This window comes from Adiantum capillus-veneris, chromosome 12 (genome assembly GCF_014529385.1).
Source record: "Adiantum capillus-veneris isolate H3 chromosome 12, ASM1452938v2, whole genome shotgun sequence".
Taxonomy (NCBI): Eukaryota; Viridiplantae; Streptophyta; class Polypodiopsida; order Polypodiales; family Pteridaceae; genus Adiantum; species Adiantum capillus-veneris.
Genome location: NC_140942.1, coordinates 94,819,870 through 94,846,443, shown reverse-complemented (window position 1 = coordinate 94,846,443; position 26,574 = coordinate 94,819,870). Strand labels below are relative to the sequence as shown.

General features: G+C 44.7%; 1 protein-coding gene across 5 annotated transcripts in view; it reads right to left on the bottom strand.

Moving 5' to 3' along the window:
• The window catches only part of LOC147446162 (putative triglyceride lipase), a 172,384-nt gene that overhangs the window by 19,160 nt on the left and 126,650 nt on the right, over positions 1–26,574 (bottom strand). For 4 of the 5 annotated variants that reach the window (XM_086525443.1, XM_086525444.1, XM_086525445.1 and 1 more), the window contains exons 13-17: positions 6,723–6,836; positions 6,566–6,647; positions 6,271–6,396; positions 6,021–6,101; positions 4,513–4,638 (exon numbers count right to left, since the gene is read on the bottom strand). In XM_086525443.1, the coding sequence (XP_086381569.1) occupies positions 4,513–4,638; positions 6,021–6,101; positions 6,271–6,396; positions 6,566–6,647; positions 6,723–6,836 (529 nt within the window). Of the gene's footprint in view, positions 1–3,448; positions 3,657–4,092; positions 4,236–4,314; positions 4,639–6,020; positions 6,102–6,270; positions 6,397–6,565; positions 6,648–6,722; positions 6,837–26,574 lie in introns of those variants that run through there. The other variant, XM_086525447.1, reaches the window with a different exon arrangement.

The following is a 26,574-nucleotide window of genomic DNA, read 5'->3' as shown; positions in this document are numbered from 1 at the left end:
ACAAATACGGATGCCGAGCATCCTCGGGCATGGATGATGATGATGATGCTTTTGAGGCTGACGATTTTAGTCTTTTAGTTTTAGTATTTCACTTTACTTCATTTTATTTTTGTACCCAGACATTGGATTAGATCCACAAGGATTGTTTCAGTTTGGTCTCATAGGTCATTTTGGCCTTTTGAAGAATCGTCTGCTTAATGAGGTCCACTTGTGATGGCAGAAATTTGTCCACTCACCTATCAAGCCGGCCATGAAGATTGAAGCAATGTCGGGTGCAAGAAAAGTAGGAACTGCACTCGCAAGTAGAGTTTGACAAAGCTCTTGAGCAGAAAATCAATCAGATGATAGGTGCCAACAAGCACTCTCGAAAGAAAAGCAAGTCATAGGATTTTGATGGTTATTTGGGCCGAAAATCAACTTTCGAGGTGGCTAGTGGATCTAAGACGTGTGTTCGCTTGGAGGATGATTCTAGTTCTTTGACTTCAGAGAGTTCCAACAGTTTCTCTTCCTCTAGTTCCAGTGAGGATGAGAGAGGCCGAAGAAGCAAAGAAAGACCAAGAAAAGCAAAGCCACAAAGAAGTCTAGAAAGCACAAAAAGCAATCTAGCAATTCAGAGGACACCTCGTCCTCTTCCGACGATTTCCACACTTTTCGTACCATTTATGGTACGAAGCAGAATCACCGTTGAGAGCCACTCAGTATGATAACCTTGAGAAGAAGAAAACGAAGACTAAAGAAATCAAGGATGGGGGTCAAATAGTAAGATTTGACACTTTTTGGGCTACAAGGATTCCCATCGAGCCATCTCTTACATACAAACCGTTTCTCTGGGGGAAACTTTTTTGAAGCCTCCAAGGTACAAAAGGCGGCATCTTTTCTTAAGAGCAATGCTTAGAGATGGTGGTCGACCTTGCTTCTATACAATAAGCTCCATAGACGTGGATGAAGTTTAAGAAAGTGTTCACTTCGGTATGGTTGACTGAGTAGTACAAACACAATGTGATTACGGCTTGGAACCATTTGACGATGCAAAAAGACAATACCTTGGCTACAAATTGTCAACGGTTTTGGGATACTTTTTTGCCAATTGCTTCTTTTTATAAGATTCCTCTTCTGGAAGAGGTGGAACGGTTTTGTTGCAGATTTCCAAAAGAGATCCAGCAATATTGCTTGAAGCAAAAGTCCAAGAGCATTCAAAAGCTCATGGAACACACAAAATGCTGGTTTCTCCATGCATTCAAGCTCTTTGAGGTAGAAGAAGAAACCCACAGGGCCCAAATTGACAAAAGAGCAACGTGATGAGTATTTCAAGGAGGACGAGTATTATGGTCGTGGTGAACAGGGGCACATTTTTGCGAAGTGTACCAAGAAAGAAACAAACGAGACAATCAATGGTAAATCAAATTGTTCTGAAGATTCAGAATGATGTGCCAATGGACAGGGAGCTAGAGCAGCAACCATCAAGTACTAGGACACAAGGAAAAGAAACAGAAGGGTAAGCTGGTCCATGATAATTTGGTCACGGCAGGAGCTATCAAGGCCTCAATACAAAGTGGATGGAGAAGGAGGACATTGCAAATTCTCCTCAATACTAGAGCTATATCTTGAGGCTTTTGGTTTTAGCATTGCCTATTCCTTATGTGCACGCGCATCACAAGGCTAAATCTGGTGTAGTGTGTGTTGCACAAGAGTGGAGCCACTCTACTCCTTTGTCACTAGTTTCTCTATGAGATTTTAGGGGTACTCACATTCTAATAGTATTCTATGGAATGACTTTTTGGAAAGATGTACATTGAATTGGAAGTTTCCTAGATTAATCTTGTTTACATGTGCTCTTTCATGTGTGTATTGTTTGAGTATATGTTGAAAAATGAAATGTCTGCAAGATTCTGTCTGATGGCTAGATGTGTGCAGTCTGGTTCATGGGAGCAAGAGTCGGTGTCTACTGAGCTAGTTTTGTCCTTTGTTTGTTTTGCAGGAGTTATCGAGGGCAATGACTTCTTTCAAGAGGGGGGTACGTCTCACGTCGATGACGTGGCATGTCACTAGAAGGGGTTAGGCCCTTATAGTGGGCCACAAAAGACCAAGCCGCCAAAAATTTGACACAAAAGCTGATGTCACCAGCTAGTGAAAAGAGCACCGTAATCACGTTGATGACGTGGTAGTCTATATCACCATCCAACTGGCAAATTCGCGTGGAGGTTCTGAGAGCTTTTAGAGGCCTGGCTTTTGGGGATGACAAGCAGTGGAGGGGGTGTTGTAACCTTCATAAACGAGCTTAGGGCCTCCTTTTCTGGCAAATGAGCTTGGGAGCCCTGCAAAGAGGAGAGACCCGCGGCCAAGTTGTACTTTGTCATCATCAATCACGAAAGAAATACCGAAAGGGGTGCTAGTCATTGGGGCTATTGCTTTTGGGAGCAGAATTCCGCCGCTTTGCATCGACTCTTTTTCTCTCTCAAAAGGGGTGCTCGTCATTGGGGCTAGTGCTTCTGGGAGCAGAATTCCGCCGCTTTGCATTGACTCTCTTCTTGGCCAGATACGCACATCTTCACAACAGCTGCGGATTGAGACTGGGAAATACAACGGAGTACCAGCAGAGGCAAGGACATGCCCCTTGTGTGATATGGAGCTTGAGACAGAGCTGCACTACACATGCCGCTGCCCCATCTAGTACGAGATACGAGGCCGCTTCCATTGCTTGTTTAGAGAAGGTTTTGGACCACTCTCCAGAGTCATGGGGTACGAGGATCAGAGATGCCTAGGTTTGTTCCTGCTCGAGAGACACACAGATAGCCTGATGAGAGGAGAGGCTAGCTAGTCTCAGAGACGGATCACAGATTTCTATAGAGCAGACAATGGGCAGTCGGAGGAGCTACTCCCACAACAGAGTTCACATTCGTCTCGCGCGAGAGGCACACTAATCGACCGAACGATTGAGCTGGGGAGATCCAGACGCCCGCGACTGCGGAAGGCTACACAACATCAACGGAGGCTGCATCAGAAGATTCGGATCACTTTGGCCAGACATGCACGACGCCCGGTCAGACTACTGACCATGGAGGAGATTGATGAGTTCCGCCAGCGAGACTGATGTTGGATCTCCTGTGATTTAGCTATTTAGCTATCCCAGCCAGCTGTGTACTTTGCTTAGTTCAGATCGAGCAGCTTAGGAGTCCATGATATTTTGTTTTGTTATGTTGTTAGTTAGTTTATCTTGTTACTCTGACTTTGTATCAGATCCACCACATTGTAACTTTCTGGTCTCATAGGTCACTTTGGCCTCTTGAAGACGTTAATATAACATTTCATTTCATTTCATTTCTCTCTATTCAAGTTCAGTTGTTGCAGTTTCTATTTGTGTGTAGCTATTGATTTCTCCCTTGGGTGTCCAAGCCTATTACATATTTTGAAAAGACCAAATGATTGAGCTCTGATACCATTGAAACTGCCACATGCCACATCATCACTTTGTGACAACACTTTGTTCAACCGATTCTTTCCCTTCCTTTGAGGTTGGAAGCGGCGTGAACTCTAGCTTATTGAACTGATTGCCCCGCTGGTGAGAACAAGAGAAGTGCTTACCTTTGATTCCACCTAAACCGGCTCCACTGAACTGGCTAGCAATACTCTGGCACGCAATCAAAAACTTGGAAGTCCTTAACACCAACTTAGATTATTATCATTAGGCACCTGTGGCAGTATTTCTTTAGTATAATCTGGAAAACGGTACAACTACTATCTTTTGAGAGAGACCACTATGCGTTGGCCCCTAAGGTAGGCACCCATGGCAGTATTTCTTTAATATATTTTGGAAAATGGTTCCCCCCTCCTACAAGTCCATACTGTCATGCTAGGTCTCTGCTTGTGGCCTCCTCTTGTGAAAAACTCTGTTTCATAGGGTGCAAAATAAGTTGTAGCATATGGGTAAGTATACCTTCCTCAACTCACTGAACTGCCTACGCATCCACATGAATTTTTTTCCCTTGTGCCTCCTCATACTATGACTCGGGGTCATAGCTCACTTCCCCTGATCCCTGCACACCTTGTCTGTCTTCTCAAAGCAGACTCTCATGTGCTCTCAGTCACCAGCACCTCCTCCTGGCTCCACTGTGAGAAAGATATCGTCTATCTGCCAGCACCTCCTCAAACCTCCCCGGATCTCTTCGTGATGACCCATTGCAGTTCCATATTGTCATTATATTCTTGGTCTTGCAAGTTGTGCCTCTATTCACAGCCTGGCCAGAATGACACACCCATCTCTACATGCAGCTGTCCTCCTGCCTTTCGTAGCTTAAATGGCCTGAGCATGTTCACCTTCTTGCCGTCTCGTCGCTTGCTCTGCATGTGGACGAGAGACAGAAAGAGAGTATATTTTCTAAATGCGAAACTCAAGGAGCATTTAGGTTTACCATTGTGACTCGAGAGCTGAACTACAACAACTAGAGACCCAGACCTTTGCATGGAAAAAACTTTCCAAAGAACATCAGAAAAGCAGACAAATGCAGCTAATACCTCAAGCAGTGAAATATAATAAAAGTCCTCCATGTGCTGCATCAGGGCACTGCCATCCCGGATAGACTGTATCATGGCAATTTCAGTTTGCAACAATCTCTCTATCAAGCGCTTCTCTCCTTTCATCTGCAAAAGAATAAACAAGCTGAAACCATGTAAGAGATGAACTGTGCCCTCAGTTTCTGCGGCATTTATGTATGTGCCCAAATGAAATTCAACAAAAACACTCTTTTTAAGTGCAATGCAAACACGCAGTTAAGGTTAAAAAAGCTTTTCTGCTGAAGGAATTTCTGTGTCTTGGATATCACTTCCAACCAATTTCTAAGACAAACTGATTTCAGTCCCCAAAGTAAGCACTTTACTTTGACAGTCAACGTCTAAAGTTCTTACCAGCAAAAGTATCAATGCATATAACATATGTTTTGATAAATTAATGCCCATCATATTCAAGATAACAATAAGCATGTGAATTTTATTCCACACAGAAATGCCTTTTTTTGTGGTTGCAGAGACAGGACTAATGATGTTCCGAATAAGTACATGCTACAAACAGATGAAGCCATCTTACAGATACAAGTGTGTTAAATATAGCAACCTTCTACAGAGCACGAACGTTACGGAGGAGATTTCAGAATGTTAGATAGAATTCATGAATGTAGTCGCTACCATCTTGCCATTTCCACTCTCATCCAGTAAAAAGTCTCCTGCACCATCCAATGGTGTAGAAAGTGCTCTTATGGATAAGAAGCCAAGTGATGGCAACTGACCTACAAGAGTACACAAACCCCAAATTCGATAGAGACCCTGAATTATCATGAGTTACAATGTTTAGAGTGACATGCTATACATGTGAATCTGCTTCCCCTAATGCTGCATGACAATTTCAAGATAACAGACACCCTCAAATATCATGAGGTAGATTGTTTTGCTTCTTTTAATGTTGTGTGATCACTTCATGATAAGACAGGCTGGGGAGTTAGGGACTCTCTTCAAGTATGTGCTCACACTTGTGATCCATGTCAAGAGTAAGGATGAGGAGGCACATTACTCTCTTCCGCAAGTTGTAATTTGGCTCTATGTACGATGTGCAATCAAATATGTTCTCTCTCTATTAACTAAAATTTTCCAAGATATGGGCGCAAAATGTCACAAAACTAAAGAGCATATATAATTATGCGCTGATTATAAAGGGTACGCATAATACAAATAAAAGTCCAAAAAGAAACTTGCACATGCAAACACTGCAATCTACAGCTGTTAAAAATATAGAAAGAGTTCTTTTTGATAACATATATGATGAAAACATGCAAAGGAACAATTGAACGTGTGAACATAAAAACGGACTAGAAGAACATAAGCATGTATTCAACACATTCACAGGTGCACGGAGTCATCACACGAAATGATACGCGCAATCATACAAGTAGCGTTCAAGAACAAACAACGAAATGCATGACGCCAACGCTCGAGCATTAGCAAGAACTTGAATTAAACATTGAATGTCTTACAAACTCTTCCAGGAAGAAATCAGGGGTTGCTTCTCCAATTACATCTCCATTGTATCCATCTTGTACAAGCTCCAGATTTACCTGCAATTGCAATAATTATGAAATCATCAAAGCATCAGGACATGTTGTTCACACAGTGAACCTTGTACAAACCAAAAGATTAATAATCAGACAGATATTGACTCTTGCAACTTAGGACCACAGATGCAAGCTTCAATGCCATAAATTGAAATGGGTCATAGAAGCATACTGTTGCATCCTGAACGTCTCCTGCTGTTAGATATATAGGAGTTGCCACATGGCAATAGCCCATTAAACGAGGAACAGTTGGAATAATGTCCAGATGGTTCACCACACGCCAGCTATCCTTGACTATCTGTGGCATAGAAATTCAAGCTAAAATGGAGATTGGAATGGTTTATGTTTTCTAAAGGCATGACAAAACCAAAGTTTCTTGCATAAGAAAGCAAAGGCCTAGTTTGACTACATTTCGCCATAAACACCTAGTGCGATGGTTAATTTTACCTAGGGCAAGAATTTAGTACCTCATTGTACTGATCAGCAAATCTTTTGTTTCCTACACGAGGAGAGCCAAAGTTGTACATAGTAATGTTTATCCGATGCTCTCTAAAAACCGTGTCCAAAGATCACTTCAATCACTTCGAAAAATCTTAAGAGTTACTTCAATAAACATCTCATTACCTTGACAGCCGACTTGTTGAAAGTTCTAGTGCAGCAAGTGTAGCCAATGCACCACCAAGACTGTGTCCAGTGACATACACCTGCCATGGATGCTCATTGTCCCCGTGCACATTGCTGTTACAAAGAATCCATCATTTTCCTCACAAATCTGGAATCTGTGAGCATGCACAGAGTTATTCTAAACATGAATGACAGAACAAAGCAGTTCAAGACATCTTTAGGCCAGAAAGCCTGAGAGCAGAAGAGACGATAACTTTTTACTTAAGCTGTAAATATGAAGAAAACTGTCTATGTTAAAAGTAGAACTACATCAGATGGCCACGAGAAGAGGTGTGATAAAGAGTGCAAGGGTAAATACAAACTCTGGAAATTTGTAATTTTCTCGAAGCAAGATCTGCTGCTTACTAATGCTTTGCGGATTTTGCGAAGCTTTTGATACGGTACCTAATGCGAGGCCGATGTAAAGATTGTAAGATTTGGGTGTTCTGAGTAAGATTCCATGGGGTAAATGGTACTCTATGGGACGGTGACACGTAGAGTTCATGCACCAGAGGGGCTATAAGAGAGTTCACTCCACTGGAGTGAAGCAGTAAAACACTGCAGCAACACCGAGCTTGAACGGAAAACGGAAAACTTGAACCTAGAGACAAGAGGCAAAGTTTCAACATGGCCCCTCAACTAGGCGCCCTGGCAGTATTTTTTTATTTCAGCAATGAGTTGTCCAGTTTAAATGGTTACCACTGCTCGGAATGCACACACTCTTGCCTACTCCTAAACGGCTCTTAAAGTGCATGTCGGTGCCTCAAGAGCAAAACAAAAGGGATTTTTTAAGCAATGTACTTACCTTGAGAGTGGCAAGCGAAACAATCCCTCAATCCGACCCAATGCTTTTGATCTTTCTCTCTGTCTAAACGGTGCCCATAGAGTGGGCTATGACATTGTAATGATTTCTGGTCTACAACCAGCTGATGACTAAAGTGATGATTTGATTGTTGTCTTCTCTCTAATTGCAAATGTAAATTATATAATTGATCAAGTTATCTTGTCTCTTTCCTATGACATGGTGATGGATATTCTGTCTCTTTCTTGCAGCATGATTAAGTTATCCTGTCTTTTTCTTTCAAGGTTACAAGTAATATTCAATAAGCGGTTTAAATCTGATGACTTGTTAACTTCACGATTCGACTTTCTAATGTTGACATATTCGCTTGATTTGCAGATATAGAAGAAGAACTTAACTGGACTACTAGGAAATCTCTTAAAAAAAGCTACGCATTTCTGGACTGTAGTGGGAAGTGGGGGACCCGCCACAGCGTCCACTCAGCTACCAGCCCTCTGTCTCTCGCCAAGCGCCTCTCGTCTACTAGACCATCGACAACCCTAGTCCATCAGTCAAGTGTCCGCCCAAGTGTGAACCCCAGACTAACTGTAACTGTTTGTCCAGTACATGTGACATTGTAGCCTAGCTGTAGTCATCGAATCAAAACAACTACACCCAAAAAACTGTGATGCTCCCAAAGATGAAACCTGGTAGATACAATGAAATGACTCCCGACATTCAACTACTGATGTTGACTAAGGGAAGGAGGCTGGAGTGAGTAAAAGGGTGGGTAGCGATGCAGAGTCCATGGATATGGTGCCAGATACACACCAAAGGCAGCAGACAGAGGATACATCTGAAATGGAACTACAGCTCCGTGTCTCTGCCGATGGATGTGGAGCTTCGGAAGCTGGAAACATATAACCTGAAAGTGGCCAAAATGACAGGCATATGCCATAGGCTGCTAAGGGTCGGGAGCAAACTGCGAGGAGGCCAATGTCTGATGTATAGAGTCCGTTGTGTAAGCCCATCTAACCCTAGAACCTAAGGTGTACGACCCTAGCTACCCACCATCTCTGCACTGACGATGACAACTGGTAGCAGCTGATAAAAGTCCCCGTGCCTTAGCACATAGAAGCTGAGGGAGTAGAATCGATAGTATCTTGCGCACCCTCCATAGACGTAGGCTGCAAGCATGGAAACCACATGCTCAGCAACAGCACCTGAAAGTACTAAACCAGCGCTAGTAACGACAGTGGTAGCTAAATGTATCAGGGGAGGATTGTGGACTGCATCATTAAGCTCCTGCTTGAGAGCCCTTACCACAGCCTTAAGATCTCCAACCTGACTTTCCAACTTCCTGATCTAATCTTTTTATCTAACTATCAGAACATCTCTATCTACCTCTGTACGAAAGGAGCAGGTCTGCCTTTCTGGAGTATGGAGACATAAGGTGCAGAAGAAGATGGAGAGGAGCAAGCACTCATCTAGGGTTGCCATCTCTCGCATGAAGAAAAGGTGCTGACAAACTCATGTGCGTAAAAGTGATCTCTGCAAAGCTTTCCTGCCTTCAAGAAGAGTTTCAAGAAGGGAAGGAGTGTTACCTCGAGAATCCTCTCTCTGAGGAGTCCTCTAACAATACAGCTAAGAGCCGAACTTGTTATGTAGAATCTTTGCGAGTTCTATTTGATTATTAAAATAGTGGTCCTCTAACAATACAGCTAAGACCCGAACTTGTTATGTAAAATCTTTGCGCGCTCTATTTGATTATGTAAAATAGTGGTCAGCCATGACTCTAATGAAATTAATGCTACAACTAAAATGGAATTTCTTTGTATTAAAAGCATCCAAAAGTATAAACCAATCGAAAATCCTTCCCTTCTTTTTGTTGAACGTCCCTGATCACTTTTTTAATACTATTGGAAAGTACACCTCTTGACTTATCCTTTCAAGTTTTATGTGTGACCACATATTTTATAATGTAATCCTTGATAACCTTAATCAAAGGGGGACTCAGCTATAAGGGAATGCTAGAGGACTCTCTTATGTGCTACACATGACCAAGCGCAATACTGTCAGAATGGGCAGCAAAAGATGCAATGAAGACAAGAACTAGCTTTCAATCACGTGAACACCTCAACTCCGATCTAGAACATCTACAATGCCGCATACATGAACAAGGCACTCGTGGGGAAGAGCGATCACTGAGGTTGCAAGAAGTAGAACATCGAGAGAGAGAGAGAGAGAGAGAGAGAGAGAGAGAGAGAGAGAGAGAGAGAGAGAGAGAGAGAGAGAGAGAGAGAGAGAAATGAAATGAAATGAAATGTTATATTAACGTCTTCAATAGGCCAAAGTGACCTATGAGACCAGAAAGTTACAATGCGGTGTATCTGATACAAAGTCAGATTAACAAACTAGGATAACAAAATATAAATACTGCGGAATCCTAAACTAAGCTGATAGGTGTGAAAGGTGAAAGGCGTGAAATGTGTGAACTAAGCAGTACAATGTGTAGACAATATGGGAGGGAAGTAGAGATCCATCTTCATCTGCACTCTGGACGACGAAAAAGTATGGCTCGAATCCTTTGTTGTAGCCTCCTTCGAAACTGTGGAGCTCCTCTTCTCCATCGGGGTCGTCTAGATCTCCCTGGCTCCAATGCTCGGTCTATGAGAATGCTAGTAGTGCGGGCAAACCTCTCCACTGTTTGCTGCTCCTCTGTCTGTTCTTCTGGATGTACAATATCTAGTGTAAAGAAATCTGTGATCTGTCTCTCGGGTTGTCTCTCTGTAGCTCTCCTCAGTAAAGTTTCTCTATGCCTGTGTAACTCAAGTAGATATAGCCAAAGACATCTCTGATCCTCATAACTCATGACCCTAGATAGAGGCCCAAAACCTTCTCTGAATAGACAATGAAAACGGCCTCGTATCTCATAGTACACTGTGCAATGACATATGTAATGTACCTCTGTCTCTGGCTCTAGATGGCATAAGCGGCATACCCTGCTATTTGTTCATGTCCCTCTGAATCTGCGAGTCTCAATCTCGAGCTGATGTGAGGACGTGCGTATCTGGCCAATGGCACAATGCAAACCATGAGAAAGATGCGTGTCTATATAGCTAGGTCGTATCACAAACCCATCCCCCGTGAGGTGGAGAAGATGCTCTCTATAGAAAGCCATCTTTGTGCCTAACTCCTGTATCGGCTCTATCCATGTCCTCCTCCTGTTCAGCTGGATCAGATCATGACGAATGAGTCTATTAATCTCTACCCGCGTCAAAGACCTCAAGGGTGCATGTAGAGTATTGAAAAGGAGGCAACCTATCCATGGTGAAACCATGTGTCTGAAACCATGATGCCATCTATGCATACCAGCATGATGTATCCCCATTAAGAGCTAATTGTCTGGAGGACTGTAGGGCCACTCTGGCATATCTGTCTCTGGTAGTATCCCACAGACTGTGTACAAAGGAGACTAATCTGGTAAGCGCCTCAATCTCCATAGGGGGGGCACCTAATTCTGCTCGAATGATATCATGCGGTATGGAAGCCTTGGCTCTAATCAGCCGAGAGATCATAGATACCACGGGCTTCTCCATACGCCTCCAACCATCCTGGCCTACAGAAGGTCCCCAAACCTACACCCCATATAACATAGTAGAGGCAACCGAAGTATCAAAGAGCCATAACTTTGTCCTAGGTTATTGGAACTGAACATGCGAACACATCCTCTCCATTTCTCGAAGAGCCGCACCAGCTCTAGTTAGTCTAGTCTCTGCTGCTCTTCTCAAAGAAAATCTCGGCCCAGTAAAGACTACCCCCAGGTAAGTGTATGCATCTGTATACTCCACAGTCTCCTGACCATATTTGAAAGTAGGTACTGATCTCCTGACCCATTGCGGTGTGGTGTTAAACATCATAACCTTGGTTTTACCTAGGTTTACACACAATACACTATCCTCTACAAAACTGCGTAGTGCATCCAAATGTCGTTGCATACCTTCTGGTGAGTCAGATATCAGCACAATATCATCAGCATATAGCAACAATGGGATCCACGTCCCCGCTAGTTGGGCACCTCTGTCACCCTCTCTGTCAATGTAATCATACACCTCATCAACATACATACCAAATAGAGTAGAAGATAGTGGGCAGCCCTGTTTCACTCCAATATCATAGTGAACTAAATCAAATACCCCTTCCGGAGTGCGTACATGTCCCATCACGGATCTGTACAAAGCCAGAATCCCCCAAATCCACTCTATGGGCACCCCCATCTCCTTTAGTATGTGCATCAATCGAGCTCTTGGTACCATGTCAAATGCTTTGCGAAAATCTACAAAGCTACAATAGATCCGTCGCCCATGTGCAAGGACCGTATATAATGATGTCGCATATTGAAGGAGTACGAGCGGAAGTGCGACGCGAGAGAGAGTGCGAGAAGAAGAGCACGACGATATGGTGAACTCGCTCTACTGTAATGTGTAGAGCATAGTGAGTTCTTATTAGGTTTTTACAAAAGAACATGTGTACATACCTGGCGGCCCGCCCACTTACCTGGGCGACCACATTGGGCTTGATACCCCAACAACCTCCCACTTAAAGTCCAATGTGGTACTTTAAGTGTGAGAGAAGCTACTATACAAGCTAATATACAAGAGATGTAGAGAAGTGATGTACTACCCTACACCTAACTGCTTGCGAAAATGCGCAAAGCTCTCTAAGGGAAGTCCTTTTGTAAGTAGATCAGCAGGATTTTCTGTGGTGTGAACTTTGACAAGCTGAAGTTTCTTATCCTCGAGCATTTCCCTGATGAAATGATACTTCACATCCACATGCTTTGTCTTTGAGTGATAAACTGGATTGCGAGCCAATTGTATAGCACTTTGACTATCACAATATAACACAGGCATCTCTTCTTTGATTCCCAAATCTGTTACTAGTCGATTAAGCCAAATTGATTCTTTGCATGCCTCTGATGCTGCAACATATTCAGCCTCTGTAGTAGACTGAGTAACACAATCTTGTAATCTAAAATGCCATGATACTGCTCCACCAGCCAATGTAAAGACATACCCTGACGTAGACCTTCGGTTGTCTAAGTCACCTGCATAATCTGAGTCTGGAAAACCCTTTACACTTAGCTCCTGACTCCCATAGCATATACGCATACTCTTTGTAGCTTTCAGGTATCTCAATATTCTTTTCACTGCCTCCCAATGTTTCTTGCCTGGTTTGACAAGTATCGACTTACTACTCCCACTGCAAATGCAATGTCTGGGCGAGTAGCAATCATTGCGTACATCAAACTACCCACTGCAAACGCATATGGAATCTTATCCATTTCAGCCTGTTCTTCCTCAGACACAGGACAATCTTGTTTGCTAAGTTTCACATATGGTGGCAATGGAACACTCAGTGCCTTTCCCTTCTCCATATTGAAACGTTGCAAAACCTTGTCAATATACTCTGTTTGAGATAACCAAATCAACTTCCTTGATCTGTCTCTCTCAATGCGCATACCAAGTATATGACTTGCCTCACCCATGTCTTTCATGTCAAACAATTTTGCCATCTTTGACTTCAAAGCTGAAATTTCTTCCAAGTGCTTGCCAGCAATCAACATGTCATCCACATACAAAATAAGGATCAGCCAACTGCCATCCTTAGTCCTCTTTGTATATAGACAGTGATCGAACTCACTACGTTTGTAGCCTTGAAAAATCATAAACTTGTGGAATTTATGGCACCATGCCCTCGGTGATTGTTTTAAGCCATAAAGACTCTTTAACAACTGGCATACCCAATCTTCCTTGCCTTTCTCAACAAACCCTTCTGGCTGCTGCATGTAAATTTCCACATCTAAATCACCATGCAAGAACGATGTCTTGACATCCATTTGGTGCAACACCAAATCTAATATGGCAACCAATGCAAGAAAGCATCTCAATGTAGTCATCTTGACCACCGGAGAGAAGACTTGATCAAAGTCAATGCCTTGTTCTTGCTTAAAGCCCTTGGCAACAAGCCTTGCTTTGTACTTTGGCTGACTATCATGAGCGGTGATCTTATACCTGTAAACCCATTTACAAGATAGAGCCTTTTTGCCCCGTGGTAATTTAACTAGCTTCCATGTCTGGTTTTTATGCAGAGCTGTCATCTTTGACTGCATGGCCAATTGCCAATTCCCGGAGTCCTTCATTTGCACTGCTTCCTTGTAACATGAAGGCTCATTGCAATCAGTCAACATGACATAGTTCATAGATGGAACAAACCTATCAGGAGGTCGCGTGACACGTCCAGATCTACGCACAATACGTGGCTCAGGCTCAGCCACAACCTGTGGTTCCAATCTATCCTGTCCTTGCTTCTCTTGAGCCCTGACATTTTGTCTTGCACGTGCAGGTCCATCTTCTTGGAAGAAAACTCTTCTAATCTACTCAACCCTCTCTGGTTTAGAATGGTATTTGGATTCATTAAAGTGAACATCATTGCTGCGGACAACCTTTCTGGATTCAAGATCCCAAAGTCTGTACCCCATCTCACCAGAATTACCATAGCCTAGAAAGATGCACTTTCTACTCTTTGGCTCAAGTTTATTCCTAAATTCCTTTGGAACATGAGTATATGCCTCACAGCCAAAGACTTTGAGATGCTTGTATGAGGGCACCTTGCCTGACCATACCATCTCTGGCACTGAATCCTTCTGCAAAATCTTGCTAGGAGATCTATTTACAAGATGAACAGTTGTTGATACAGCTTCAGCCCAAAACCCATTTGGGAGCTGTGCATTAGACAACATACTTCTGACCTTCTCTTGTATGGTCCTATTCATCCTCTCAGCAACACCATTTTGAGGAGGATTGTAAGGAGCAGTAAGTTCACGTTTTATACCTTTTGACTCACAAAAGTCCTGAAAGGCCTTTGAAACACTCTCCACCATTGTCAGTGCGTAAGCATTTAAGCTTCTTGCCACTCTGATTCTCCACAAGTGTCACAAACGTTTTGAAAACACTAAACGCTTCATCCTTGTGCTTGAGAAAGTAAACCCATACTTTCTTCGAGTAATCATCTATAAATGTCATAAAGTAAGAAGCTCCCCCTAGAGATAGGTTAGGCATAGGTCCACACAAATCACTATGAACAAGTGCCAACTGTGTATCTCTTCTACTGCTTCTATGCTTATGTGGCTGCTGTGTTTGCTTACCATACAGACAATGTTCACAGAATTCAAAATCATTAAATGAAAAGCCAGGCAAATAACCAGAACGAGACAAGATTTCCATTCCCTTCTTGGACATATGTCCTAACCGGCTATGCCACAAAGAAACGTTCGGCTACTCGGTTACATTGATTACATTTTTAGAGACATTTGATACATAAATCATGTAAAGTCCTCCAGACTTTACTCCATGTGCTACTGTCATAGAACCCTTGGATATCTTCCACATGTTCTGTCCAAAAGTGGTGACGTAGCCAGCATCATCAAGTAAACCTGTGCTGATCAAGCTCGTTGTAATTGCGGGAACATCTCACATTCTTCAGCGTGAAAGAATAGCCATTCTGAAACTTCAATTGAACATCTCCAACACCTAAGATCTCACATGTCTGCCCATTGCCTAGCCGAACATGATCTTTAGTGGTCACATAAGAGGTAAACCACTCCTTGTTTGGAGACACATGAAGTGATGCCCTTGAGTCTATAATCCAGTTACTCAGTGCATTTCCATCAGATGCTGTAAGAAGAGCTGAGTCCATTGTATTCTTCAAGAAGTAGATGTCTCCTGACACTAGACTGTCATCCTCTGCAACAGTGTTTGTCACATTTATTTCTTGAATCTTCACTGAGGACTTGTTCTTCTCACCATGGTCTTCAGCTTTCTCTTTGCCTTTTTCTGCTTTCCATTCTCTGCAGTCTCTTTTCATGTGACCCTTCTTGCCACAATGGTAGCATTCTATGTCACTCTTGCCTTTAGCACAGCGGGACTTGCTACGAGACTGATTCCTCTTTCCACCTTTGTACTTTTCTTTGGTCCTTCCCCTGACAACTAAGGCTGTTCCTTTGCCTTTGTCCATTGTCTTTCTATTGGTTTCTTCAGTAAGCAGACTTCCTTCTAAACCTGCTATGTTCAAACCATCTGGAGGTACAGAATTACTCAAAGCTGTGCGAAAAGTGTCGCAACTTTCCGGCAATGTGATCAACAGGAACATAGCTCTAACAGGTTCATCAAACTTGACACCTTGAGCTGACAACTGACTGTAGATTGTGTTGAATTCATTTAGATGATTGGACATAGGTGTCCCTTCTTTCATCTTCAAATCAACAAGCTTCTTAAGCCAGTATACCTGTGAAGCTGCACTTTGCTTCTCATAAAGATCACTCAGCTTTAACCATGCTTGATAAGCCGACATCTCGTCTGCTACATTGAAGTAAACGCTTTCTGCCAAAATCAGCATAATGGTAGAAAGTGCCAATTCATCCATTTCGGTCCATTCATCTTCGTCCATATCTTCTGGTTTTATCCCTTTGAGCTTTATAGGTTTATCTGCTTCTTTTCTACCAACACGTGCCAAATCTGCTTCTTCCACAATGGGAAATTGGTTCCATCCAGCTTCTTGATATTGTAAAGAGCAGTGTCCTGTGATCCAGCCATAGCTACGCTTCACAGTGGTTTACATTCCTGGGAAAAATTCGGCAGAGTTTCCCCTGTAAACTGACCTCCGAACCAATATCAACCTGTCAAATGAACCAAAAAAGCTTCAGATTCTGCATAAATTTCGGTAGAGTCTCCTTTGTAAAATGGCTCTGGTGTACTCAAAAACAGACCAAAAACAGCTCAAAAACACTGTCTCTCTGACACTGTAAGCTGCGGGTAAACCTGTCCTGCACCTGTACTGTCTCTGAATGTCCTATCACTGTCCTGTAAGCATAGACTGCGACAATGCCTCAACGGCAGTAAAGCAAAGATGCAATCCCAACTGTCTAACTCACAGTCAATACATCCTAGCTGCCTATCTAAGGGTGCTCGAGGGATCGCTCCAAGACCTGTATCACCGAAAGGATCTCAACATTCGAGAATCCCCCAGCTCAATAAAACCTCACTCGACCCTCAACAAAGGCTGCAGTAGATCTGACAGTACATAGACTTCCCACAAAGTCATACATCCACAAATTTCCCACTGTATGCTGTAACCGCTGCGGCGGTTGTTTGCTGCGTGACTCACAGCCAGATACCCTCGACAGACATACATCATCTCTGACAATACATCCCATGTGGAAGTACCTGCAATGTCAGGATGAAATCTGGAATATCAAGCAGCAAACACAAGCTACCTGATGAACTAGTGGATGTCGCCTACAGACTATGTGTAGATGCGCCCGTGTCGTATGTGACACGCCTCCAAGAACTGTGAGCCGTCCTTCGATGTGTAGACAGCCACAAATCAACACTCTGGGAGTGTCGATATCCTCAGCACCTGCAGTCGTAGGCCGAAAACCCCAAATTTGTAGAGTCGGATCTGCACCCGCCAAGACCACGTAGTCGAAAATGGCCTGCGCAGACCTTTGTCGAAGCCGAACGGTGACCGAGATGACCTCAGAATGAAATTCTGAGCACACCAAGCCCTTCGAGTGCTCCCACGAGATTTGGGGCCGTGTCTTAGCCTGTCGAATTTCACTCCAATCTGAGCTGGTGACTCTAACCTCCTACAGTGCTGCCCCGACCCTCGATCTGAGCTCTGATACCAGTTGAAGGAGTACGAGCGGAAGTGCGACGCGAGAGAGAGTGCGAGAAGAAGAGCACGACGATATGGTGAACTCGCTCTACTGTAATGTGTAGAGCATAGTGAGTTCTTATTAGGTTTTTACAAAAGAACATGTGTACATACCTGGCGGCCCGCCCACTTACCTGGGAGACCACGTTGGGCTTTATGCCCCAACACATATTGGCCCCACACATCAGGTGAAGTAATCATTGGGGGAGGGGAGTGCTCATGGAAGAGTCGCCATGCCTCTCCTGAGTCCCTACTCAAGAACATCTGATATAAGTCTCGCTCCATCTGAGGTAGGTAAGCTCGCTTCTTCCGTCGCACAAGGCTTCGGAAAGCAATCCGAGACTGTCTATAAGTGATGACTCCTAATAGAAGATCCCTCTGGAGCTGGGCTCTCATCTCTCTGCACTCCTCATCATACCAACTATTCTGGGGCATGCTCTTAGAATGTCGTCTCTTGCCCGGCTGAGTGTGTGGGTATGCCACTGGTGCAGCCCCATGCAGTGTCTCAGTCAGTAGAGTGGTGCACTCCTCCACTGAGAGGCCTGTACCATTTGTGCCAGCTATGCCTTCCAATAGACGGTCCCAGATCTCCTCTGTATAAACAAACTCAGTCTCTAGTGTAAATGTATAGCGGGTGTGTGACCTGCCTCCTGATGTCTGGGTTGTACTATACTGAAATTTTACGGACAGTGTCAAGAGAGCATGATCTACTGCTATACCCACTGGCCTGGCTCCCATTGTGAAATCCTGAATGCAGGGGACAAAGCTCGGTTGTGTCATAACATAATCCACTGTACTGGCCCCATGTCTGTGTGGAAAGCATATGAAACCGGCTGCTTCAGGAAATCGTTGTAAGCCATTAAGTATGGCTAATCCATGTGTAGTCGTCATTTCCATGAGGTATCTCCCATACTCCGTCTGCTCTCTGTCATCTGAGCATCTGTCAAGTCCTAACTCACCCAAATCTATCTCTCTAAGCATCTGATCTGAAGTGTCGTAGAAGACTATCTGCGAGTTGCCCGTTCGGGCATTGAAGTCCCCTAAGAGAATGATATCACCATCCATAGAAAACTCCTATATGTCATCATCTAGTATAGAGAAAGGCGACTGCCCTCTGGATACAGCATACACTGATGTACTAGGAGGAAAGTAACATATGGCAATATATAGGAATCGACCTGTGTCAGCTCTCAGTCTCACCCACATATATCTAGCATGATCATCTCGTCGTACAATATGCAGTAATGGTTGTAGTTCCTCTTTGAATAGCACTGCTACTCCTCCTGAACCTCTACTCCCATGCTCAGATCTCGCATTTGTCCTGTGAGCTGCCTCCCATCTGTATCCCACCACATGTGGCATCACCTGTCCAGGGGCCTGATGAGTCTCTGAGAAGAATACAATATCCTTGTCTTCGAAACTATCCTCAAATGCACCCACGTCGTCTCGCACCGTCATGCAGTGCGCCGCTCTAAAATCACCACCCATCCATCTCCATAGAAGGCTATCTTTCCCTTCTCCCTTGCCGCTGTAATCTCTGGCATTACATCTCTCATATGTGCGAGCTGTAAGAGAGTCAGGTCATCACCGAGGAAAATACCTATCTTTTTGAGAGTAGGCCTCTTCCTCAAGAATTCTTTCTTCTCTTCCAACGAGGGGAAGCGTAGTATGAGAGCTCTCCCTTTGAAGACTCTCCCGTGCCATCACTTTTCTTACCTACCCTCCATGCCTTTGTGTGCAAAGGCTTCTCCATCCCCATCATGGATGCAAGGCTTGTGACCTCTTTCTCCACATTGTTTATGTCCTTGAGACCGGTCTCTCACATGCAGTGCTCACATCCGCCTTCTTTGTTCCTCTTGGAGGGTCATGTTGATAAGCGTCGGTGTACAAGGAGTTTCTTGACCTTTCCCTTTCTTGGCGACCTCAATCCATTTTTCGGCCTCGTCCGCCTTTTTCTGTGTGCTTGCTATGATCTCCGCCCATGAAGATGTCTTTGCCACACTCAGTTTCTCTTCCTCTGTGTGATCATCCTTACCTGTTCCTTGATTTCCTTGATTTCATCTATTACCGAGGGCTGAAATCCGCCTTCCTCTAGTCCACTGCTTACTCTATCAGCAAGCTCTTGTTTAAGGGCTGAGACTTCTTTTTTGAGTGTCCGTATCTTGGCGTTTGGGTTCTCCTGTTTGAGGGCTGAGACTTCTTCTTTGAGTGTCTGTATTTCTGCGTTAAGGCTCTCTTTCTCCTTCTTCCATTGTGCGCCTTCATTGAAGACCATCTGAAGGAGGTTGGACTTCTCCTTCCACCATCCTTCCATCTCTGTTTTCCACTCCTTCATTTCCCTCTCCATCTGCGCCATCCGCTTGTTCGTGAGCACGAAGGTTGCCTTTGCTCGCGACTTGCAAGCAGGTGAGACATTGACGGCTTCCGTGTCCTGTGCAAGGGAGATTGCTTCCATGTTTTGTCGTTCAAGAGATGTATCGGGCTCACTTACCATTTCGCACACAGAATTTCCCGCTGAATCCTACGCGTATGATGTCGCGTATGATGTCCCTTTGTGTTATGTTGTTGTCACCTGCACCTGTCAATAGAATCAAAAGCACACAACCCCCACTGTGGGTAGACTCGCGGCCTGCACAATCAAGAATGCATGCGGCCCCCTTCCTGGGTCAGCTTGTGGCGAACGGCCCCTAATTTTCCAGCCCCACTGGAGGTCACTGGAGGCTGTAAAGGGTAAGGGAGGGTGGCATGCGGGTGTGGGGGCTAAGGTCAAGGAAAGGGTGGGGGCTAAGCGGGAGAGCTGAAGGGTGAGCAGGGGCGGAAACGGCAGCACCGTGAGTGAGCAACAGCCTAAGGCTATTGGCAGAAAGCACATGCAAAAATGACGATTAGCCACCTGACAGGGTCAGAAATGATACGTGGATAAAATTGGGCACCTGACAGGTTCAGAATGACGTGGATTAATTAATAGGCACTGCGATAAGGTGCACAAGCATCGCACGCGACAGGGATGGAGCAATGGGTTCATTGCCTCTGCCTCCTCGCGCGCGCGCGCGAGAGAGAGAGAGAGAGAGAGAGAGAGAGAGAGAGAGAGAGAGATGAAATGAAATGTTACATTAACGTCTTCAAAAGGCCACAATAACCAATGAGACCAAAATGTTACAAAATTGTGAATCTGAGACCATGTTTGGGTACAAAAAGACTAGAACAAAAATACTACTACTACTAGAATCCATCCTCATCTGCACTCTGAATGTCGAGAGAGTATGGCTCGAATCCTCAACTGTAGTCTCCATCGATGTTGTGTAGCCCCTCTCCTCAATCGTGGCCGTCTGGATCTCCGTAACTCCAGTGCTCAATCGATAAGAGTGCCGGTAGTGGTCGAATGAGTGTGGGCCGAGTTGTTCAATGATGGCTGCTCCTCTTGCTGTCCCATATCTAGTGAAAAGAAATATTAATTCGTCTCTGGAACTGTCTCTCTCTAGCTTTCCCCAGTAAAGTGTCTCTATATCTGTGTAATTCAAGTAGATATAGCCCAAGACATCTCTGATCCTCATAACTCATGACCCTCGAGAAAGGACCGAAACCCTCTTTGAATAAGCAGTGGAAACGGCCCCGAATCTCATAGTACACTGTGCAATGACATATGTAATGTAGCTTTGTCTCTGGCTCTAGCTCTAGCTGGCATAAGCGGCATATCCTGTTATATACTGGTATCCCTCTAAATCTACCAGTCTCAATCTCCAGTTGATGTGAGGATGTGCGTATTTGACCAATGGCACACCGCAAACCATGAGACATATGTGTATCCATGTAGCTAGGTCGAATCACAAACCCATCTCCTGTAAGGTGGAGAAGATGCTCTCTATAGAAAGCCATTTTCGTGCCCAACTCCTGTGGCGGCTCTATCCATGTCCTCTGCTAGATCAAGTCCTGACGAATGAGTCTAGTAATCTCCACCCGTGTAAGAGACATCGAGGGTGCATGAAGACAGTACTAGAAAGGGGGTAGCCTATCCATGGTGAAGCCATGCATCTGAAACCATGATGTCATCTGTGCATACCAGCATGAAGTGTCCCCCTGAAGAGCTAACTGTCTGGAAGACTCAAGGGCCAGTCTAGCATATCTGTCTCTAGTAGTATCCCACAAGCTGTGCACAAAGGAGACTGCTCTCGTAAGCGCCACAATCTCCAGAGGAGGGGCAGCTAGCTCTGCTCGAATGATAGCGTGGGGTACAGAGGCCTTGGCTCTGACCAGTCGAGAGATCATAGATACCAAGGGCCTCTCCATACGTCTCCAACCATCATGGCCTACAGAAGGTCCCCATATCTGCACCGCATACAACATAGATGAGGCTACTAAAGTATCAAAGAGCCATAACTTTGTCCGAGGTTCCTCGAACTGAACCTGACACATCCTTTCCAAGCCTCCCAACGCCGCATAAACTCTAGTCAGTCTGGTCTCTGCTGCTCTCCCAAGAGAAAACCTCGGCCCAGTGAAGACCACCCCAAAAGAGAGAGAGAGAGAGAGAGAGAGAGAGAGAGAGAGAGAGAGAGAGATGAAATGAAATGAAATGAAATGTTATATTAACGTCTTCAAAAGGCCAAAATGACCTATGAGACCAATCTGTTACAAAATTGTGAATCTAATAGCATCTCTGGGTACAAAAAGACTAGAACAAAATACTACTACTACTAGAATCCATCCTCATCTACACTCAGGATGTCGAGAGAGTTTGGCTCGAATCCTCTGCTGTAGTCTCCGTCGATGCTGTGTAGCCCCTCTCCTCAATCGTGGCCGTCTGGATTTCCGTAGCTCCACTGCTCGGTCGATGAGAGTGCCAGTAGCCGTCGAATGAGTGTGGGCCGAGCTCTGCAGTGATGGCTGCTCCTGTGGCTGTCCCATATCTAGTGAAAAGAAATCTGCAATCCGTCTCTGGGACTGTCTCTCTCTAGCTCTCCCCAGTCAAGTGTCTATATCTGTGTAATTCAAGTAGATATAGCCCAAGACATCTCTGATCCTCGTAACTCATGACCCTAGAGAAAGGACCGAAACCCTATTTGAATAAGCAGTGGAAACGGCCCCAAATCTCATAGTACACTGTGCAATGACATATGTAATGTAGCTCTGTCTCTGGCTCTAGCTGGCATAAGCGGCATATCCTGCTGTCTGCTGGTATTCCTCTGAATCTACGAGTCTCAATCTCCAGTTGATGTGAGGATGTGTGTATCTGACCAATAGCACACCGCAAACCATGAGACATATGTGTATCCATGTAGCTGGGTCGAATCACAAACCCATCTCCTGTGACGTGGAGAAGATGCTCTCTATAGAAAGCCATTTTCGTGCCCAACTCCTGTGGCGGCTCTATCCATGTCCTCTGCTAGATCAAGTCCTGACGAATGAGTCTAGTAAGCTCCACCCGTGTAAGAGACATCGAGGGTGCATGAAGAGAGTACTGGAAAGGGGGCAGCCTATCCATGGTGAAGCCATGCATCTGAAACCATGATGTCATCTGTGCTACCAGCATGAAGTGTCCCCCTGAAGAGCTAGCTGTCTAGAAGACTCAAGGGCCAATCTAGCATATCTGTCTCTAGTAGTATCCCACAAGCTGTGCACAAAGGAGACTGATCTCGTAAGCGCCTCAATCTCCAGAGGAGGGGCAGCTAGCTCTGCTCGAATGATAGCGTGGGGTACGGAGGCCTTGGCTCTGATCAGTCGAGAGATCATAGATACCAAGGGCCTCTCCATACGTCTCCGACCATCATGGCCTACAGAAGATCCCCATATCTGCACCGCATACAACATAGCTGAGGCTACTAAAGTATCAAAGAGCCATAACTTTTTCTGAGGTTCCTGGAACTGAACCTACGAACACATTCTCTCCAAGCCTCCCAAGGCCGCATAAGCTCTAATCAATCTAGTCTCTGCTACTCTCCCCAAAGAAAACCTCGGCATAGTGAAGACGACCCCAAGGTAAGTGTATGCATCTGTATACTCTACAATCTCTTGACAATATGTGAAAGTCGGTGCTGATCTCGTGATCCACTGTCGTGTGGTGTTAAACACCATAACCTTGGTTTTATCAAGGTTTACAGACAATCCACTATCCTTTGCAAAACTGTGTAATGCATCTAACTGTTGTTGCATACCCTCCGGTGAGTCAGAGATCAACACAATATCAAATGATCGCTCTGAGTGTCAGAATATGATCAAGAGTGGAGAAACCCCTCCTAAAACCGGCCTGGCCCTTTGCTCGTACATCCTCACCCTCTGCCCAATCACTCAATTGCTGCTCAAGCATGGATGCATACAACCGTGCCAATGTGTGCCCAACCATAATAGTACAGTAATTTCCAGGCTCTGTAGGATCACCTGCCTTGAAGATAGGCACAATAGTAGACAACCTCCAAGTCTCAAGTAACCCCTCACACATGGCACGATTGAACAACACTGCAAGAACCTCTACCAGCATATCTCTAGCATGTATAAAGTGCTCTGCTATTAGACCATCATGATCATATGCCCTCCCGGTCCTCAACCTATCAATGGCTCTCTTTACCATCTCAGTGGTAAAGGAGGTGCTCATAGGTGGGCATGGCTCTGTATGATCTGGAAGGGGTTCCTGTCCAGGAACTGTATATAACGATGTCGCATACTGCCCACACATCAGGAGAAGTAATAACTCGGGGAGGGGAGCGCTCATGAAAGAATCGCCATGCCTCTCCTGAGTCTCTACTCAAGAACAGTTGATACAAGTCTCGCTCCATCTGGGCCAAATAAGCTCGTTTCTTCCGTCGCACAAGGTGCCGGGAAGCAATTCGAGACTGTTTGTAGGTGATGATCTCTCTGGAGCTGGGCTCTCATCTCTCTGCACTCCTCATCATACCAACTATTATGGGGCATGCTCCCAGAATGTCGCCTCCGACCCCCGACTGAGTGTGTGGATATGCCTCTGATGCTGCACCATGTAGTGTCTCAATCAATAAAGTGGTACACTCCTCCACTGAGAGACCAGGACTTGCATAGACGGCTATAGATCTCCTCTGTATAAACCGAGTCAATCTCTGTGTAAATGTATAACGGGTATGTGACTTGCCTCCTGATGTCTGGGCTATACTATATTGAAATGAAACAGACAAGTCAAAAGAGCGTGATCCACTGCTACGCCCACTGGTCTAGCTTTCACTATGAAATCCTGAATACAAGGAATAAAGCTCGGATGTGCCATAACATAGTCCACTGTACTGGCCCCATATCTGTGTGAAAAGCATGTGAAACCGGCTGCTCCAGGAAATCGATGTAAGCCATTAAGTATGGCTAACCCATGTGTGGTCGTCATCTCCGTGACGTATCTCCCATACTCCGTCTGCTCTCTATCATGTGAGCATTTGTCGAGCCCCAAGCCACCCACATCCAGCTCTCTAAGCATCTCATCTGAAGTGTCGTAGAAGACTATCTGAGAGTTGCCCGTTCGGGCATTGAAGTCCACTAGGAGGATGATATCACCATCCCTAGAAAACTCCCATATATCATCATCTAGTATAGAGAAAGGCGACTGTCCTCTGGGTGCAACATATAATGACGTACTAGGAGGGGGGGGGGGGGGAGTAACATATGGCAATGTATAGAAATCGGCATGTGTCAGCTCTCAGCCTCACCCACATGTATCTAGCATGATCATCTCTCCGTACAATATGTAATAGTGGTTGTAACTCCTCCCTAAATAGCACTACTACTCCTCCTGAACCTCTAGTCCCATGCTCAGATCTCGTGACTATCCTGTGGGCTGTCTCCCATCTGTATCCCACCACATGTGGCATAAGCTGTCTAGGGGCCTGATGAGTCTCTGAGAAGAAAACAATGTCCCTCTCTCTAAAATTGTTCTCAAAGGCACCAACACAACCTCATAGATCCATTACAATTCCAAGTAGCCATCTTCAATGTGGTCCCATAGGTCTCACACCCTCATGTAGAGTGCCGCTCTTCAATCACCACCCGACCATCTCTATAAAAGGCCGTCTTTTCCTTCTTCCTTGCCACCGTAATCTCTGGCATTACCTCTCTCATATGCGCAAGCTGCGAGAAAGTAAGATCATCATCGAGGAGAATACCTGTCTTCTTGAGAGTAGGCCTCTTTTTTAGGAATTTCTTCTTCTCTTCCAAGGAGGGGAAGCGTAGTATGAGAGCTCTCTCTTTTGAAGATTCTCCCGGGCCAGTACTCTTCTTGCCGACTCGCCATGCCTTAGTGTGCAAAGGCTTGTCCACCCCATCATGGATGTGAGGATTGTGACCTCTTTTTCCATTATGTCCTTGAGGCCAATTACCCTCACATGTAGAGCCCACATCCTCCTCCTTTGTTCCTCTTCCTCCTCGAGGGTCATGTTAATCAGAGTGGGTGTACAAGGAGCTTCCTTACCTTTCCCTTTCTTGGTGACCTCAATCCATTTTTCGGCCTCTTCTACTTTCTTTTGTGTTGCAGAGATGACCACAGTCCATGACTTCTTCTCCTCATCTTCCTTGATAACCCGTATTTCTACTTTCATGGATGGCTGAATTTCGCCTTCTTTGAGCCGCCCACTTTTTGCTGCAAGAAGTTCACCTTGGAGAGTTCGGATTGTGGCTTCTTCTGAAGCCGCTTTCTCTTCGACGCGAGAAATCCTTTCGCATAGGTTCTTCTTCTCCTCTTCCCATTCCTCCATCTTTTGAAGAAAGGTTGCCTCCATCTCTTTCTTCCACTCCTTCACTTCAACTCAAGTGTTGATATCCGCTTGTTGGTAATCAAGAAATTCATGTTGAGAGGGAGGCGGGCTATAGCCACTGGAGAGGCCATGGGAAAGGGGGTCAATGGGTAGCCTAATGGAGGGAGATCACGAGAGAGAGAGAGAAATGAAATGAAATGAAATGTTATATTAACGTCTTCAAAAGGGAGATAGAGAGAGAGAGAGAGAGAGAGAGAGAGAGAGAGAGAGAAAGACTAAAACAACCAAGAAAATGCAAAAAACTCTAAAAAATAGCAAGAAACGCTTGTGAAATCCTTCAAAAAAGAGAAAATCAGCTTCAAAACTCTAAAAAACAGCAAAACACATATTTGAAACCCTAAAGAGCAGCAAAAAACATGGCAAAACCCTAAAAAACAGCAAAAAACAGTTTCGAAACTCTAAAAAACAGCAAGAAACAATGACGAAACCCTAAAAATAAAAAAATAAAAATAGTGATGAAACCCTCAAAAACAGTAAAAAAACAGTTTCAAAACCCTAA